We start from the raw sequence: 18847 nt of genomic DNA, 5'->3' as shown, positions 1-18847 counted from the left end.
TTTAAAGACTTTATTTGACAGAGAGAGACGGAACACAAGCAGAGGGAGCAGGAGAGGGAGAAGCAGGCTTCCCGCAGAGCAGGGAGCCCGACGTGGAGCTCGATCCCAGGACCCCGGGATCATGACCTGAGCCGAAGGCAGACGCTTAACGACTGAGCCACCCAGGCGCCCCGGGTAGCATGGACATTTTAACAATATTTGTTCTTCCAACCCGTAAGCATAGGATGTCTTTCCATTTGTTTGTGGTGTCTTCAATTTCTTTCATCCATGTCTTAAAGAGTTTTCAGAGTACAAATCTTTCACCTACCTGCTTAAGTGTTACTCCTAGGTACTTTATTATTTTTGGTGCAAGTGTAAATGGGACAGTTTTCTTAACTTCTCTTTCTGTGGCTAGAAATGCAACGGATTTTATGTCCTGCAACCTTACTGAATTCCTTTATCCGTTCTAGTAGTTTTTTGGTGGTATCTTTAGGGTTTTCGCTATACAGTATCATGTAAAGACTGTATTTTTTAAGAAAGAAAATGCTGAGTGGATTCCTTTCTTTGGAGGCCTGCCAGTGACTTCTCCCTAGCTGATGGCAGTGCAGTTTGCCGAGCAGCAGACTCCAGAGGGGGGCGAGCGGGGCTGCCTCTCCTAGCCTCAGCCACCTCACTTCTGGGCACGACACCCAAGCCTCCAACTGCACCATCAACACCACTCAGCATTTGCAACACTTACCTCCTCTCGAGAAATTAGACCATAGCTTGATAGCAATTTCTATGTCAAATTTAACGGAGTATGAGAATCACTCTTAATTTCCAAAAAGAGGTCACAGGCACTAAACATCCTTAGACTGCTACAGACTGAAGGTCTGTGTCCTCTCAACATTCCTATGTTGACACCTAACCCCCAGAGTGGTGGTTTGGGGGGTGGGGGTGGGGGCCTTTGGTAGGCGAGTAGATGAGGAGGGTAGGGTCCTTGTGAGTGGGATTTGTGCCCTTCCAAGAGCGAGCCCAGATAGCTTCCTCGTGAGGACACAGGGAGAAGAGGCTGCCTATGAACCAGGCAGGCACAGCCCTCGCCAGAGACCTAATCTGCTGGAGCCTTGAGCTTAGACTTCCAGCTTCCAGAACTTTAAGAAATGAACACGTGTGGACTATAAGCGGGCCAGTCTGTGGTATTCTGTGACAGCACCCCGAGCAGACTGAGGTACAGACTTTCTCCCATTCAGAACTAACAACTCATGCACAGAATCCCTGGGTTGGCAGTTTATTGTAAAAAACAACGCCCCAGTTCCCACATCTTCCTCGGCCATCATTTTTCTTAACAGAAGCAGCTATGACAAATCGGGGGTGGGGGGTGGGGGGGATATATTATCTTTGCCAACTGACACATTTGCAGAGGATTCATGAGTAAGGATGATTCAAAAGCTCCTGGTTGTACTCCTGAATCAGGCGAAGAGCAAATGACAATATAAGAACAGATTTTGTTTACAACAATATCATAATACAACGTTGAATCATTACAGTGCAGTGGTTATAATTAAGTTCACAATTGAATATGCGCAGCCCAAACCCCAGACACACTACAATCACCCAACTGCTTACAAACGGGAGGGATCGGTGCAAGCAGCTGCCACGTGAGGAGCAAAAATCAGAATCGGTACGGCTTTGCTGGCAGCGGGGCTCGGCGCCGACAGCCCCCTACTACTCGGGGAGGCCCCGGGCCACCCTCACTTTGAGTCTTGGTCTTTCTTTTCATCCAAAAGGGCCGAGCGGATCCCCAGCTTTTTCAGTTCCTCCACCAGGTCCCCATTCTGGTGCATCTGCAGCAGAATGTCACAGCCCCCCACGAACTCGCCGTTGAGGTACACCTGCGGGATGGTGGGCCAATTGGAATAGTCTTTAATGCCTGTAGGGAAAGAACATTTAGGTGTCATTTAAATGCTCAGAGCTGAACTTTTCGTGACAAAATCTGTTTTCTACCCGCTCCTAGCACAACACCCAGTGTCCCTCCCCTGCGTCCCCCCCATCCTTGGGGAACCACGGGTCTGCCACAGAGTAGGGGGGCTTTAGAGTCAACTGGATCACTGTGTAAACGCTACCTTTTCTGATTACCAACCGTGAGGCCTCCCACAAGTCACTCAACTGCTCACCTGTTTCCACCCCCACCTCCTGAGGTTCTCCTGAGTACCGGGGAGGTGAGGCCCTGCAACGACAGCTGTCAGACCATCAACAGAGACCAATGGCGGACAACCCGACTGGTGGAAGTATGTCACGCCAGAGGTACAAAGCCATAGTCTCCCTTCATCTGCCAGACATGGATTCCGTGAAACAAAACTTAAATGCTAAGACTTCATTTTCAAATGGACTACTTAAGGGGCGCCTGGGTGGCTCAGTCGTTAAGCGTCTGCCTTCGGCTCAGGTCATGGTCCCAGGGTCCTGGGATCGAGCCCCACATCAGGCTCTCTGCTCGGCGGGAAGCCTGCTTCTCCCTCTCCCACTCCCCCTGCTTGTTTCCTCTCTCGCTGTGTCTCTCTGTCAAATAAATAAATAAAATCTTTAAAAAAAAAAAACAAAACAAATGGACTACTTAACATGGGTCCATCACAGTATGTCTGCCAGATGAGGCAGGCCTCACCTCAGGCTTTTCGTGCCTGGCTGGGTTGGTGAACAGCACCAAGATGTTGAGTCACTGGGTTTTATTTTTAATAATCCTCATACCCAGAGGACAATCTCTTTCCTATGGCAGACTGCAGCCCTCACCCTATTCAGCCCCACGGGTGGGCTCTCCGTGGGGCAGGCTGATTTGGCTTAGCACAGAACTTGCAGGGACTGAGTCAAAGCAAGGAAAGGCCCGAAGCTCGGTTAAGGCCCATGTCCTGGGCCAGGTGCAGGGCCATGGGGTGAGAGAGACCCCCTCCCTGTTCTCAAGAGCTCAGAGCAACCAAACAGCATTCATGTGATTGGTCCCGTGTGCGAAACGTTCTGAGGACACACAGAGATGAGGCGCCTCCTAGGACAGGGCAGCCACATGATTGTTCTGTTCAGTTCTGGACCATGGGGCTGATGGTCTTAACAAAACAGTAGGAAGAAAATGTGGTTTCAGTCTTAAGACAAAAGATTACTCTTTCCTCATGTTCTTCCACACCATTCCACCTCCTTTCTACAGATGAGAGACACTTTTAAAAATATATCCATCCATCCATAAAACATCTGTGTTGGTCCTATTAAAAACAGAGGATGATCAAAATCATGACATATGACAATTAATCACTATAGATCATAGTTGCTATTTTTATACTTCTACAGATAGGTAGGTATTTTTAAGTGGCCAAAATAAGCAGACAAAATAAAACAGAAAAGTCAACAGATTCTTCAAACAAAATACAATACTATGCAAATTAGAAATGGCTCAAGTGGTGGTTTTCATGTAAACAAACTAAAAATACAAAAACTGGTCCTTGATACCCTATCACTTATTATCAAACATTTATTTTCTAAATAAAATCACCAATGACTCATAGGACTCAATCACAAGTCCTAAGATGCAATGTGTTTTCTCTTTTAAAAGTCACTACCTTCTAAAAAAACAATGACTTTGTTCTAAACCAGAACACTAGAGAAGGCCCCCCCCAAAAGAGGGCTTTATCTTTCTCCTCCAGACTTCCCCTATGGAGAAAGGGCTACAATATCGTAGGCCCCAAAAAGCATTTTTTTTTTAGGTGTAATTGACATATGACATTATATTATTCCAGGTCTATAACATAATGATTTGATATTTGCATATATTACAAAATGATCACTACAGTAAGTCTAGTTACCATCCATCACCATACGCAGTGACAAAGGTTTCTTCTTGTGATGAGAACTTTTGAGATCTATTTTCTTAAAAACTTTCAAATATGCAATACAGTATTATTAACTATAGTCACCATGCTGTACACTACAACCCCAGAAAAGCACACTTTCTAAGCCACTTTGGATGTCTTACAAAAAAAAAAAATCAGCTAGAGGTATGGGGGTTACTAATAAAGGGAAAATTCCATTAACCATCAGAATATCTTTATAATACCAAATATCTAGATATATTAGAATATCTTGATCAAGTTTTTCATCCTGAATCCTGATATTTGATGTTACATAGATGACTCAGCATTTAAGTTTTTTATATATATATATTTAAAAGCTCTATCCTCAAATAAGTTTATCAGAACTTATTCCACAACAAAGCCAGTTATAAATCTTTTTGACTGAGAGTGGGGGTGGGAATTAAGGCATGTTTAAAGTAAGTATGAATTTCTTTTAATTCTTTGAAACTTCCTCAAATATCTTCCATATTGTGTGCATGAACCATTTATGTGCATGGTTTTATATCTGGGTCTTTTTCAATTAGTAATACATTGCGTTAAGCCTTCCAAGACAATGAGTATCTATGGATTCTTTCAGTGAGTGCCTCCAGTTTTTGAAACACCCCAAATATGAAAATAAATTTGCCATCTGAGGTTCACCCCAAACGACACACATCCAATCCTACCAAGTAGTTTTTTTAAATAAAATCTTTGCAAAGCAGAAGAATACGTTGCTCTCGTCAACCATGTTTACGGTACCACACTCAGTCAAAGCTTCAGGCTCGTCTCGTTCATGAAGCTTCACCTTGCTACAGGTCACATGTCCAGACTGGAGGGAAGAGGATGTGCGCCGCCAGGATCCACTGTTACATTAAAACTACCAAACAAGTGGGCTTTCCAACCATCCTGAACATCTGACACATACAGGCACAAGCAGGGGACACAGACTCCTTCTAGACCCTGGGGCCAGGCTCTCTTGCCGAATAACTTGTAACAAGAACTCAGGAGAACCGGCCTCCAAGCCCATGATGGCACTGTGACAGAGGCCATGGTGCCTACTGGCTGATAAGTTTATCAAACGTAAACTTACCTGCTTCTTCGGTTTTAGGGTAACAAGCTTCACAGGCAGCTGGTATCAAGGCAAAGAGCTTTGACCTCGTCAAAAAAAATACTGGTTTCCATTTTTTAGAAGTCCGATGACAGGTTTAAATATTTAAAGACATAGCCAAGTGATTCCTACAGCATGAAGCAAGTAACTTCCAATAATAAAAGACCACTGTTCATAAGTTGAAAATGAAAATGAATCCTGTCAATTCACATATTAATTGTTTAGACACAGCTAATTTCTCTCACTTTTTAATTTTCAAAAACTGCAACATACAGCGATAGTTCTTACAAATTTCACTCCGAATAATTCAGAATCAGAGAGAGAAACTCTTAAAAATTAGGGAATGATATCCAAAAATGGATTTTAATGGTAATCATATTTTACAGATGACAGATGACAATGATTCAATTTGGAACAAAAAATATTGACTGCTAAGTTATGTAACAGGGTAATAAGAGGAACTGGGAGTAAGAAAGGAGGCAGTCTTATAAAATCAGTCTACAGATACCTACTGCCCCACCAAAAAAATGAATATTCCAAAGCATCAAATCAGAGGGGGGGGGGGAGGTATTAGAAAGTTCCCTTCCAAAACTTTCAAAAGGGACTTTTCAAAATTCATCACATTTCAGAACATTAGACTTTGTTCCCAGTTTGGACAACAAATTATAGGAGCACCATAATTATAGTTTTCTTTTTTTCTTGGTAGATTTTCACCATAGGAGGAGCTTCCCATTCTGATGCAGATTAATTCTGCCTTGGGCAAGTCACTTCCCCTCCTCTAGCTTCCTAGCACAGAGAATGACGTCAGTACCACAGGAGATCATCGGAGCTGAGAGCAAGGGAAGGGGCCAGTGACAGAGTGAACAGGGCACCCGCTTAGGGTCAGCCGGCTTTGGCCTGCCGGCTTGTAAATGCAGCATCAGATAAATCTGCTAATCTCTTAGCCTCAGTTTCCCTACCCTTGAAGTGGGAATAACTATACGCCTCATGGATTTAACATGAAGATGAAATGAGTGAAGGGATTAAACTCCCACAGTTCCAGGTACAAGGTGGATATTCTCTCCACCACGATGTCCCCTACACCACCCTTCAGGCATGCTCCTCTGAGAAATACACGCAGTGGGGAAGAATAAAGGAAAAATACCACTCAGGTATGCCGTGCAGCATGAAAATACTCATTTGCTGAGCTAAGGGTTACTCAATTTCATACTCTTAAGTATTTTACATATACAACCTCACTTAACCTTTGCAAAAATCCTACAGGGAGTGCATAATTATCTCTATTTTACAGATGAAGAAACCAAGGCTCAGGGAGGGTATTTGACCAAAGTCACAGTGCTGGCAAATGGTGGAGCCTGGATTTCCATCCAGGTTTCTGGGAGTCTGAAGGCCAGGTTCTAGACCGGCAGAGGTGGCCTCTGGCTTGTGGCTGGCATGTCACCCCTGCCCATGAACTACACTCGCACTGCATGTGTATCCACAACACGTGGGACTGTTTCACACCTTTAACACAAACGGAATTGTGCCATAGTTACCTTTTTTGCAATTTATTTCATGACTAAACATTGTATTCTTTGAGATACAGTCACATGGAATCCATCTAGATCTAGTTAGTTTTGGCCACAACTTCGTTTTCCACCACATGACTACACTACAGTTTGTTCATCCAGTCTGCTAATAGACCAAGATCCTCTCTTGCCAATTTTTCATTATTACAAGCAATGCGTCCATGAATACCCTTTTATCTGTCTTCTAACTCAAATACAGGGGGTCTTCCTCTGGAGAAAGGGGTGGCAAACTATGGCCATTGGGCCATATGTGGTCCACTTCCTGTTTTTGTAAATAAAGTTTTATTGGGACTCGGCCACACCCATCCATTTACGTACCTTCTGACTACTTTCACGCCACAACAGCAGAGTGGAATCCACACAGACTGAAGTATCTACTCTCTGGCCTTTGACAAAGGAAGTCTGCCAACCCCCACTCTAGACCGTATACCCAGGAGTAAAGCAGCTGGGTCTTCAGCTACGTTCACCTTCAACCCGATCCGGTACTGACAGTTACTCCTCCAAAGCGTTAGTACCCTTTTATACTCTCATCTGCAGCATGTAACACATCCGCCACACCAGCCCAGAAACACCACTTGTTAATCTGACTTCTAACATTTGCCAGTGTCATAGATTTGTTTCTGTTGCCTTAAACTCCCTGATACTGAAAAGGCCGCGCACATTTTCAAATGCTTAATAAACATTCAACAATAGGATAATGGCTATTCATTCAACAGACACTGCTTTTGATGCAAGGAACACAATGGTGATCTGAAGAGGCAGAAATTTAAGAGTGTTTATGTTTTTAAGAGCATGGAACAGAGTTGATGATATGACAAATAATAGTATTTACTTATTCATTATAACAATCATTGAGGGGCACCTGGATGGATCAGTCAGTTAAGCATCTGACTGGTTAAGTGTCTGACTCTTGGTTTCAGCTCAGGTCATGACCTCAGGGTCCTGGGATTGAGCCCCGTATCAGGCTCTGCACTGGGTGAGGAGCCTGCTTAGCATTCTCTCTCCCTCTGCCCCTCCCCCCGTCATGTGCACATGCGCACTCGCTCTCTCTCAAAATAAATAAAATCTTTTAAAACAAAATCATGGAAAGCTCGCTCTGCATAAGCAATACACAAGGTACTCAGGCAGTGGCATAAGACATGTTCCCTGCTCTCGGGAGGGAAAATACTATGCCCAGATACGCATGATCTCAAATGCATTTTTTTAAAAAAACGATTAGAAGCTAGATCCAAATGTTAATAATGGTGGATATGGAATTACAGGTAATTTCCCTTTTCTTTATTACCTTCAGTGTTTCCAAGTTTCTTCAATGAGCGTGTTACATTTACAACAGAGAAATGAAAGAGATTCTTTGTTAGGCCAGGATTAGGATATGCTGACATCTGTCTACTGGGACCCAGTCCCTCTGTGGCCACCTTCTGTGTGTCTTCCAGATCAACAGGAAAAAGAAAAGACCTGAGAAAGACCTCACAGTCATCTTTGTTCCCTGGGTCACAGGCTGAGACCTCTCTGCATCACACGTCAGGGACAAGAAGACAGCGTCTGCGGGTGTTCCTCGGGCTTCAGGCCCTTCGTAAAGCTCTGACACAAGAAAAAAGGAAAGGCAATTTTGCAGGAGCCCCTCTCCAGTTACAAGCAGTGACCTTGGGTCTGGGAAAGGTGCACAGATGTATCTGTGGCTACCAAAAGCAAGCATCGGACAGCCTATCAGCTTCTCTCGGTAAAACTCAAGGGTGCAGAGAGCAAAGAGATGAAGAGTCGTCGTGTTTCTATAAAGTCTTACCCTGACTAAACTAATCCCCACTATGGGAACGTGCTCACACCACCCTGCCCCAGTCTGAAGGTCAATACTTGCATGCATGTTTATTTTGGTAAGCCACCAAAGAGGTGTGTGTTATGTCCAATATATATGCAACATATTTATTGACCAAGATAATAATCTGGTATGAAACAGACTGGGAATGAAAATGATGAAACTCAACGCTCAAGAAATTTAAGGGCGAAATTCCTGCTGCTGTTGCTTAAACACCTGAACGTGAGACTGGAAACCAGACGCATGACACGCATGACACGCAAGACAGGGACCTAAGTGCTATGAGTAAACCTTCTTACTTCTGCTCCTACTTTCTTCTTATATTCCAGTATACCCCATGTCCAGTTATGTTAAACGGGAGAACATGGGGTGCCTGGGTGGCTCAGTCGCTCAGGTCACGATCTCAGGGTTGTAGGATCAAGCCCTGAGTCAGGCTCCTCACTCAGTGGGAGTCTACTTGAGAATTCTCTCTCTCCCTCTCTCTCTGCCCCCTCCCCACTGCTCGCTCGCTCGCTCTCTCTCTCAAATAAATAATAAATAAATCTTTAAAAAAGAAAAGACTGGTGGTGTGAGTTGAATTGTGCCCCCTAAGAAGATATGTTCAGGTCCTAATTTCTCTTCCTCCCACCCCTCCCCTCTGTGCTCTCTCTCTCTCTCTAAAATAAATAAATAAATCCTAAAAAAAAAAATTAAGAAAAAAATAAACAGAACAGAAACCACAAACCAAAGACCCTCAAAACCTTATACTAAGCAAGCTGTCAATGATGCGACTTTTTATTAACAGTCCTACCAGACATTTGCAGGGTACCTGTGGTAAGGTCCCCGCAGAAAGACTGCAGAGTAGTTTCCCCTATCTTATCTTTTCTTTTTAAATTTTTATTGTTATGTTAATCACCATACATTACATCATTAGTTTTTGATACAGTGTTCCATGATTCATTGTGCATAACACCCAGTGCTCCATGCAGAACGTGCCCTCCTCAATACCCACCACCAGGCTAACCCATCCTCCCACCCCCCTCCCCTCGAGAACCCTCAGTTTGTTTTTCAGAGTCCATCGTCTCTCATGGTTCGTCTCCCCCTCCAATTTCCCCCCTTTCATTCTTCCCCTCCTGCTATCTTCTTCTTTTTTTTTTTTTTCTTAACATATATTGCATTATTTGTTTCAGAGGTACAGATCTGGGATTCAACAGTCTTGCACAATTAACAGCACTCACCATAGCACATACCCTCCCCACCGCTATCTTATCTTTGAAGCAGAGCAGCCTGCTGCTGGGTGAAGACTGCAGCTCCCCCCCCCACCCCCGTATGTGTGTGTGAAAAACACCCCAGGGCCTAGCAACACTCTAGATACCTGGTGCCTAGTGGCACTCGAGCAGGAAACAACAAACAGGATTAGGAGCCTAATACAGGGCAATATCACACATAGCTGGTAACGTTAACCTGCCTTCCCTCCTCCTAGTTTCCACCCACCAAAACCCAAGAGTTTCCCAGGGATTAATCTGGGGAAAAAAATACTGACTCTGAGAACCACAGATTCCAAGTGATAAAAAGGCTCCTATTGAGTGGTGCCTTCTGCGTTCCAGATGAAATGATGGGCACTTTCTAAAAAGTTTTACCTTCTCTATTTTTCCTCATAAAACTTTTGTCAAGTTTGGTTTCCTTATCTTCCTATTACCGAAAAGGAAAATGCAGTAATGTGACTTGTTTAAGGTTGCACAGTTGATTGGCTGCAGCCAGGTTCCAGCCCCAAGCCTTCCCACCACACCAGCCTGTCTGGAGGGAGGACTAGGACTATCATTCCAACCGGAGAACAACAGTCCTAAGTACGTAATAACAAACTGTGGAATTCTAAATGTAGAGTAACGGGGAACCTGGTGCCTGGTAAAACTGTTTTTAGAACACTGTAACTAAAGAATAGCACTAGGCTCAGGGAGATAGATGCCAGGACTCGGTCACTGGAGGTCTCTAACTGGAATGCAGGATACTAAGCCGCCCGCTAGGAGGTACACGCACAGCCTCCCCATTTCTCCACCAACTCTGACCAAGGAAGGACGCTCGCCAAGGAGCAGATCCATGTACTCCACTGGCCCTGTCCTCCTCCCCCACTGAGATACATGTAAGGTTTCTGGCACGGTGCTCAGCATAAAAGGTACTATTAGCTGTCAGGGCCCTCCCTCCTCCCCATGAGCCAGCGACAAGCCACAGGACCTGCTGCATCTGGCCCCACACCCTGATTGGCCCCAGGTTCCTTGAGCTCCACCCTTGAGTTAGCTAAGGCCCAGGGGTCATTCTTCATCCCTCTCCCCACAAGCCTCTCCAAGCCCTAGCCCCCACCCCCCCCCCAATCCGGCCCTGTCCTCGAGTATCTAAAAACAAAGTTCATGTCTTTTTCTTCAACACCAAGTGATCCCCACTAAGACCAGTCCAAAAGCTGTGTCCACCCCCTCTTCGCAGCAACAACATAGGATGGTTCCTGACACCCCCAGCCCTGAGGCACCAGGCTAGTCTCTGACCCCACCAGCCTCTGACAAGGGCAACTTCGGCCCTCCGTCTACCATCAACAGCACCAGCTCCTTACCACGAGACAGGCCAATCCCTCAACGTGTCCCCCAAAGTGCCTACCTTAGTGGTTCTTACCGTATCCCTTCCCACCACTTCCCTCGGACCGAGCCTGAGCGATCTGGCCCCAAAAGGCCTCTCTCGGCTCAGCGTGGGGACCGGTGAAGAGCTAGGACTTACCCAATGCCCAAGTTGGCAAGAGCACCAGATGCCCAGATCCTCAGGACCCACTTCACGTCAATCATGCCCCCACCCGACCCCGAATACAGAGCAGTAGCCCGTGCCCCGACCCGCTCGAACCCCCCCCCCCCCCCAGAGCTTGCGCGGCTCACCCCAGCCCCGCCGAGCGGCCTCGGCCCGTCGCCCCTCACCCGGAGGGCCCTGACCTTGCCGGAGCTGGGGGTCGTCCAGCACGTTGTAGGCCGCGTAGTTGCGGACGCCGTGCAGCCGCAGGATCTGCACCACCGCGTTGCTGAAGCCGCACTGGGGCTGCTCCGGAGTCCCCTTGAGGAAGACCACCACCTTGTCCTTCTTCACCAGGGCGTCCAGTTGCTCCGCCGAGCTGCCCCCGCCGCCGCCCGAGCCCGCCGTCCGCACGCCTGGGCCCCGCAGACCGCCGCCGCCCGCACCGCGCCCCCAGCGGAGCAGAGCCGCCGCCGCCCGGCTCAGGGATCCGCTCATCCCCGCACGTCCGCCGGACCCCTCGTCGGCCCGGGACCTCGGCTCGGCCCCCCCACGCCCCCGCCCCGTAGCCTTCCCCGGGCCCGCGGCAGCTCGGCCCGCCCCCCGGAGGATCTCATTGGGCTGGCTCCGAACTTCTCCCCGTGATTGGACAACGCTAGCCCGCACTTACTCGATTCTACCAATCATATGGCTCGTCCGGCCCCCGACAGTTGGAGGCGGTCCTTAAACTTAAGCCGCATCCTACAGCTTACTATTGGCCGCTGGCAATCGCTTTGTCAGTTGATTGGAGAGAGTGAATGTCCATCAGCGTCACGCTCCGATGCAAGGAGAGGCGAGACGAGGGGGAAGACGACTTCCCTCCGGAGGGTAGACGGGCCTGCTGGGATACTCCCGGATGACTGGGGGAGGCAGTGGGCGGGTTTCGGCCTTCCGCGGAACGCCGGGAAGGGGTCACTTCCAGGCGACGGTTCCGGTTCCGGTGTAGGCGGTGGTTGAGTTGCCGTGGCAACGCGGTAGCCGGGCGCCGAGTTCCTGCATCAGGGGCGGCGGCGGGGCTGGAGTCGGCCCGGGTCCGCCTTTGCAGCCTAGGTGAGCGATCCCGGCGCCTCCGTAAGGCCGCGGCCGGAAGCGGCCGTTCGTGGCAGGGACGGGCCGGGGCCGGGCTCTCGCGGCCGGGACTCCCGCGTCAAGGCGGGGACCACGTGTCGGCCGTCCGTCGGCCCCGCCGCCCGCGTGGGAGCAGAGGCCCACACCCGGCCCCAGGGCTTCCGTCTCCAGCGCACGATTATTTCTCCAAAACAACTATTATTTAAAAAGTGTGTAAGATTCCCTTGTTTGCGTGGTCCCCTCCGGGTTTGGGGCTTCGTGGACTTTGCAGCCCACTTAAGTCCTTTGGCCTATGGCCCAGGAAAGCTTTGTTGAATGGGGAGCTAAGAGGGAACTGGTTCGCTGGACAGACGTTCCCTGGGCTGCTGCTGCGTGGCGGGCACGGTGCCAGCGCGGGATGTCCAGAGAGACTGGGTGCCCAAAGCTGGTCGTCAGCGGGGGAACTGAGAAGCAGGTACAAAGGAGGGCTCACTGCTTTCTCTGTTCTCCATTGTGCGCAGTGCACCTTGACATGCAGTCGTTAGCTGGTTTATTGAGTTCCCTCCCGGGCGCTGGAATTAACTCGCTGCTGCATCCTCAGTACCCAGAGCAGTGCTTGGGACCGGGCAGGTGTGCCTGTTGGTGGAATGAACAGTTGCGGAAGATCGGGACTCGAGTGAAATCCATCTGTAGTCTTGGAGCCGTGCTGGGTTGGTGGTACCCTGGGGCACACCAGACTTGCAGAAAAAGCATACTCCGGAGGAAGCTGAGGCATGACTGCTCAAGAGCCAGCGGTTCTATGTGCAATTTTCCTCTGATAGTCCTGGGTACTGTTGCCACGGTGATAACGACTGCGCCATGTCGTTATCTATCGACCAACAGTAAGAGAAGCTTTGCAGTCGAGATATTGTTTAACAGACGGAGTGGTTTCTGTTGGACACTAAGTACTGCTACAGGTTACTTTTAAAAAACAAAAGCCTTAAGTATTTTAAAAATTGTTGCTGGAGGTGACGGGCTTTTGTTTCCGCGGTTCTCAGATTTAAAACCAGAAAATTAGTAGGGATGCTGTTAGCAAGTACTCTTGCAAGTAATCATTCAGCATGAAACTTGAACCTTAGTAGACTGAGAATAAATTCAAGATACTACTCAGAAGTGTTCCTCAGTGACCTATTTATTTCATCCTCATTGATGCTATGGCTGGGTGATAGTTTTCTAATGGGGGACCCAAAATTGATCAGCTCCTTACAGAATCCTTTTTTTTCTCCCCCAGATTCATGGATTCCAGGTAAATCAGAGGAACAGAAATATATAGGAAGTGTGGGGGTGCTGAAGCCCAGGCGTTCCAGAAGACCTGCGTCTGGTGCACTTACATTAGAGAATAGATTATTTCCCAAATCACCTCATTTTCCCTCAGGCTTATGTTATAGTAACTTTGGGTTGGTTTGTTTGTTTTTAAATAAATGTTGGTAATTTGTTCCTGAAAATCTCCAGCTGTTCATTGCCTACTCTAAACTGTCTGATCTGTTTTTGTATTGACTGGAATAGAGAGAAGAGCCCACAGACTTATATTCTGAAGAGGCAGAGACGTAGGACAGTGACGGGGAGTGGTGTATCTCTTCCCTAGTGTGTAACGACGGTTTGGAAGCCAAGTTGTCTTTCTTAGTTATCAGACATTTTATTAAATTGAGAATAGAGCTGTCGTTAGAGATTACGAGTAAACCTTGAGCAGGAAGAATACGGAGCCTGTGTTCTTCAAACCTACAGTAAGTAGAGTTGCTGTGTGCGGTAGAGACTAAGAACATAGGTGAAACCTCAGGATTTAGGAAAGCCTGTCTGTGCTCCTTGAGGACGCTCAGTGGCTGGCTTTGATAGCATGATCGAAGGCAGGAAGATAAATCAGGTAGCTAAACCAAAGAACTTAAAACTATAGATCTAAATTTTAAGTTTTTACTAAAGCAACCAAAAATATAAAATACTATGTATGTTGAACATATTCTTTTCTGTATTTAATTTAAAAGCCACTCTTGGAGTACTGGCACCAAACATGATTAAAAGCACCTGGGTGGCTCAGTCAGTTGAGCGTCCGACTCCTGATTTCGGCTTGGGTCAGGATCTCAGGGTCGTGAGATCAAGCCCCATGTTGGGCTCTACTCAGAGTCTGCCTGAGATTCTCTCTCTGTCCCTCCCCCTGTTCATGCACACTCTAAATAAAGAAAGAAAGAAGTGGAAAAAATGGTGTTCAAAATATTTCTCCCAAAGCATCAAACTCTTATGTATAATTTGGCATTTTAGTTTTGAGGTTTCTCTTTAGAAATTCTATTATGACTGAATCACTATGTTGCATACCTGAACCTAATATAACGCTGTGAGTTAACTATACTGGAATTAAAAGAGAAAAAAAATTCTATAATGAAAATGTGACAAAAATAGACTTCTTAAACAGTTGTCAGAAATCTGCACTTAAACTCCAATGTATTTGGGTGTTGAACACAGAAGTCAATAGTCATTATCAGTTTGTGATCTCTCCCACCTGGACATTAGTGAGAAGGTAGGGCTGGGAAGTACACAGAAACTTCCTGGATCCTGGGATTTGGATCACAAAGTGTAATTAGATCGCAAACTAAATAACCATGCCATGAATAAACATGCTGACTCAAGCATCCTAAAAATGTTTTTCTCCCTGTGCTTATTTATAGATAAGGTTTTACTATATACCCACCCCTCCAAAAGCAAATTCATCATTGAACCTATGGTTAAAAACCTTACAAGTGTGAGATTCTTCCTATATATCAGCCCTCAATGAAGAGTCAGGATTACTGAGCCCAAGAGGATCCATTATTTGAACACTCAGGATTATATGTGTCCATACCCTGACTTCAGTCTTGAAATCCCTGCTTCATTCCTGCAAAGAGGGTGTATTTCTGTGCTTCTCATACATGATACAGACATGGGAGGCCTGAGCTGGCCAGAGCATTCTCTTAAGTGTCATTTTAAGAGAAAAGTGGCTGCTTGGACTGCGCCGGGGGTTGAGCCACCCAACATTCCTGAGCTAAAATAACATTTGAGACCCAGAGTTCCATAGCCGTGAGCCGGAACTTGAACCCTTTTCTCAGTGGTGCCCTTAGCTATTATCCAGTAATTTTAGAGCATCACCACAATCATGGAATTAGCTTGATTCCCCAGCTCCCCTAAAAATAGTGTAACGTGTGAGAAACCAAGGCAATGCCCAGCCCCCTGAGAGCATTTTTGCCAATCCGTCATGCCAACATAGAAATGCCTTTTGGATTCTTACTTCCTCTCTGACGAGACAGCTGGTTTTCTAAATACTCCTCTGGCCATGGGAGAGGCTTCAGTCGTGCTAATCTCTCTTCCACCTCACGTGGGCTCGGCCTAGAGACAGGAAGGCAGGCCTCATCAGGGCCCCTTCCCATGGGTCCCGCTCTCCTCCTCTGGGTGAAATGAAGAGGAATGGTGTGCTGTAAACTGGGGTAGCTGAGCCTAGACAGACATTGGGAGATGCAGCTGAAGAAGCATTTATGAGAAGCCTGGACGCCACAGCAGTACCTGATTCTGTCCTGGGATTTGGATGGCAGAGGTGTGAGGCCTGGGTTCTAGTGCTGACATCACTTAGACTTATCAGTTCCTTCTCTTGGGGATTTTCCACCCCTCCTCTCTTCCGCTTCCTGGGTTTGTGAAAACTGTGTTTGTGATGTCTGCAAAAGTTTATGTCTATTCCAAGATGTCTTTATATGAGGGCTGCAGAGTTTTAAGAAACCCATTTATACTCCTTTCTGCTCCTAAACAATTACCCCCCAAATAATTCCATCTTGCATGTGCAGCATCCCATTGTGTTCTTGTACATGAACTCATTTGAACCTTTCATTAACTCCAGTGGTCCCCAAATTATGTTCTCTCTCCAGCATTTGTTTATAACATCTTTTGGCAGACCGAGCACTTTGGGTTCCTCTATGTGTTGTGTTGCCTTCAAAGCACTTTTTTTTTCTGCTGAATCACCAGCAAGTCCTGCAGAAAATCAAATATTCCTGAATTATCTTCGCTGTGTGTGTATCTATTGGATACAGATGTGATCTGTAGACTCTCTGAAACTAAAATGGCAACAGTTTCAGCCCAAAAATCCCCAGAAAAAAATATCAACATAGCTTTTCACTTCGGAAGCTCTGTGGTCCTTTGTCCCCATGCTGCTTTTCTGCATTAAGGCTCGAACTCTGCTGTAGGCCTTTAAAATCAGGCATGTGCTGGACTATGCTCTATTGAGAACCTCATTTTATTCAGAGGAAAAGAACCCCAATCAAAACCTCCTAAAATATTAAGAAGTAAGTGGTAATCAGAAACCATGTGAAGACTCGATTAAATGTGATAAAATAGTTGATTTTTCCTCAACTGTCTGTTTAATGAAATTTTTCATGTTTTACATTATGTGTGTGTGTTTGTTTGTTTGTTTTTGCCAGCAGATAGTTTCCATAGCTCAAACTGTTACTATATGCCAGCAGCTTCTGAGAAGGTGTCTGGACCCCGGGGTGTAAAAATCAAGCAGCCCGTGCTGTTGTGTGTCAAGCCTGTATGAAGACTTGTCTGTTAGCAGAAGGTTTCGTCTCCCTCTGATGATCACCCGAGTTTGCAGCCGGAGGAACATTTAGAAAATTTTCATTGTTTTCTTTTGAATGATTGCTAAGATGTATTGCCAGGGCCATAAATACTCTAGGATGAGTCAGAATTTCACTTTGTACTTCAGCCTTTGAGTCTGAATAATTTCATGCCCTCAATTAAATCTGGCCATCGGTGGGTGGGGTTCCGTTGCCCCAGCCTTCTACAACAACCCCTCCAGCCAAGGATGGGAAATCACCCCGTTTGACAGAGAAGCGGGGGCGGGTTGGAAGTGGGAGGAGACGTTAACTGTTTGTTTTCCTTTACAGGGAAAAATTGGAGGATTTTAAGTAATTTTTTTTCTTTTATGGCCGGAAAAATCCCTTTTGTTAATTCTAAACTTTATACTTTTTGAGAGTGTAGCCTCCTGAGATACAATTAATTGATATCAGATTTCTGTAAGCTGGAGTTTGAGAGTTTTAATAAAAGACTACATTATAAACCAATCATACTCTGTAAAAGAAAAAAAGGGGAAGCGCTTTGCAAAAATTGGGTGACCAAGAGAATCGTGTATGAAAAGCCTTGAGGAAAAGGTGACACATCTGAGGCCGTCTCCGCCCTGCTGATCTGCAGTGACCGGGCACTCTCTTTTCTGCGGGGACCTGTGTCTGCGCAGCGCTGAGTGTCTGTGTCCCACTGGGTCATCTCCCTTCACCCCATGCAGCTGCAGCCCTGTGATAGAGCACACACCCTGCTGGCTGGCTGCTGGTTGGGGACGAGGCCAATAATATCCTTTTACTTGAAGGGATTTTTGCTCATGTTCAGAAGTAGCGCGTGTCTTTCAAAATCATTGTCTTTTGAGAAACTTGGAGCACTTCCCGAGCACCCGCCTTTCCCTGCACGGCCTGTAGGGGGCACTAGTCTATTTAGGAAGCCAGACAGCGGGTGCCCACAGCAGCTCTCCCTGTCCTTGCACAAGGTGTCTGGGAAGTCATCTCCTTGCCGGATTCCAGGGAGAGGCCCTCAGTCCTGCAAGGCCTGCTCTTGTTTTAGGGACGGGCTAACTTTTCTAACATGACAGTCACAACGCATGAGAAGCAGTAAACTCGAAAGGCTCAGACTAAGGGCAAGAAGAAGCCCTGACAACCAGGTTAACAGGAGATTGTACAAACGAAGAAGCAGACTCTCTGGGATTTTTTTTTTTTTTTTTTTTTTTGGTAGAGCAGCATTCTGGGAGCATTTGATGTAAGCAGGGCAAACAGCCCTCACATGTCACTATGCCTTGCTCTTTAGAGCCTCATAAAATAATTCCAAGGCACCAAGAACATTATATTCCACAAGCTTTGGTGAAGAAGTCGGGGAAACAGCATATATCATATTGCCTACACTAATTATACATACGTGGCTTCATTAAATGGGTTGGGTTAGGGGCACCTGGGTGGCTCAGTCGTTAAGCGTCTGCCTTTGGCTCAGGTCATGATCCCAGGGTCCTGAGATGGAGCCCCGCATCGGGCTCCCTGCTCCACGGGAAGCCTGCTTCTCCCTCTCCCACTCCCCCTGCTTGTGTTCCCTCTCGTGCTGTCTCTCTCTCTCTCTCTGTCAAATAAATAAAATCTTAAAAAAAAAAGGGGGGGGTTGTGTTAAAAAATAAACTTCAGGGGTGCCTGGATGGCTCAGTCGGTTAAGCATCTGACTCTTGGTTTCGGCTCAGGTCATGATCTCACAGTCTTGGGCCCGAGCCCTGTGTCGGGCTCCGCACTCAGCGGGGAGTCGGCTTGGGATTCTCTCTCGCCCTCTCCCTCTGTTCCTCACCTCTGCGTGCGTGTGCCCTTCTGCTCTCTCTCTCTCTCTCTCAAACAAACTTCAAAGGAATACTGTCTTCCATCATTATGCCAGATAAACAATATTATCCAACATCTGTTAGGTACCTCCTATTAGTCCATGGTAAGCCCCTTAGAAATACTAAGTTTAATTAGATGGTAAGGGATTGAATGATATTGGCATACGGTTGGATCTTTGCAAACTGTGAACCACATGTTGGGCTTGAGAGAGCTCGGCCAACAGCAAGCCTAGAGACGGCCATCCATACGAC

General features: G+C 46.6%; 1 protein-coding gene and 1 non-coding gene across 4 annotated transcripts; one reads left to right on the top strand and one right to left on the bottom strand.

Moving 5' to 3' along the window:
- Positions 1–1235: 1235 nt before the first annotated feature.
- Positions 1236–11643, bottom strand: GLRX5 (glutaredoxin 5). 3 transcript variants are annotated; one of them, XM_045901476.3, is made up of 2 exons: positions 11268–11643; positions 1236–1891 (listed from the first exon to the last, which is right to left on the bottom strand). In XM_045901476.3, exons 1-2 carry the CDS (start codon positions 11560–11562, stop codon positions 1713–1715), a joined length of 474 nt encoding a protein of 157 aa, XP_045757432.1. In that variant the 5' UTR covers positions 11563–11643; the 3' UTR covers positions 1236–1712. The 3 variants fall into 3 exon arrangements, with proteins under 3 accessions (XP_045757432.1, XP_064427606.1, XP_045757431.1); XM_064571536.1 differs by having other exon boundaries at positions 11214–11632; XM_045901475.3 differs by lacking the exon at positions 1236–1891 and adding an exon at positions 5028–8087 and having other exon boundaries at positions 11268–11635.
- Positions 11644–12834: 1191 nt separating this feature from the next.
- LOC123862747 (small Cajal body-specific RNA 13) lies at positions 12835–13108 on the top strand. Its single transcript, XR_006795417.1, has one exon. It is a non-coding gene; the product is annotated as a small Cajal body-specific RNA 13 (non-coding RNA).
- The last annotated feature ends 5739 nt before the right edge of the window (positions 13109–18847 follow it).

This window comes from Mirounga angustirostris, unplaced genomic scaffold, assembly GCF_029215605.1.
Source record: "Mirounga angustirostris isolate CCGP_5_RB_7025 unplaced genomic scaffold, mMirAng1.0.hap1 SCAF_9, whole genome shotgun sequence".
NCBI lineage: Eukaryota > Metazoa > Chordata > Mammalia > Carnivora > Phocidae > Mirounga > Mirounga angustirostris.
This window is presented reverse-complemented; position numbering and strand designations above follow the sequence as displayed.

Excerpts from the sequence above, each read along its gene's own strand:
- GLRX5 (XM_064571536.1), bottom strand. The coding sequence starts at position 11,562 with ATGAGCGGATCCCTGAGCCGGGCGGCGGCGGCTCTGCTCCGCTGGGGG. Across the intron at positions 1,892-11,213 it reads GGCCGCTCGGCGGGGCTGGG|GCATTAAAGACTATTCCAAT; the intron begins GTGAGCCGCGCA and ends CTTTCCCTACAG.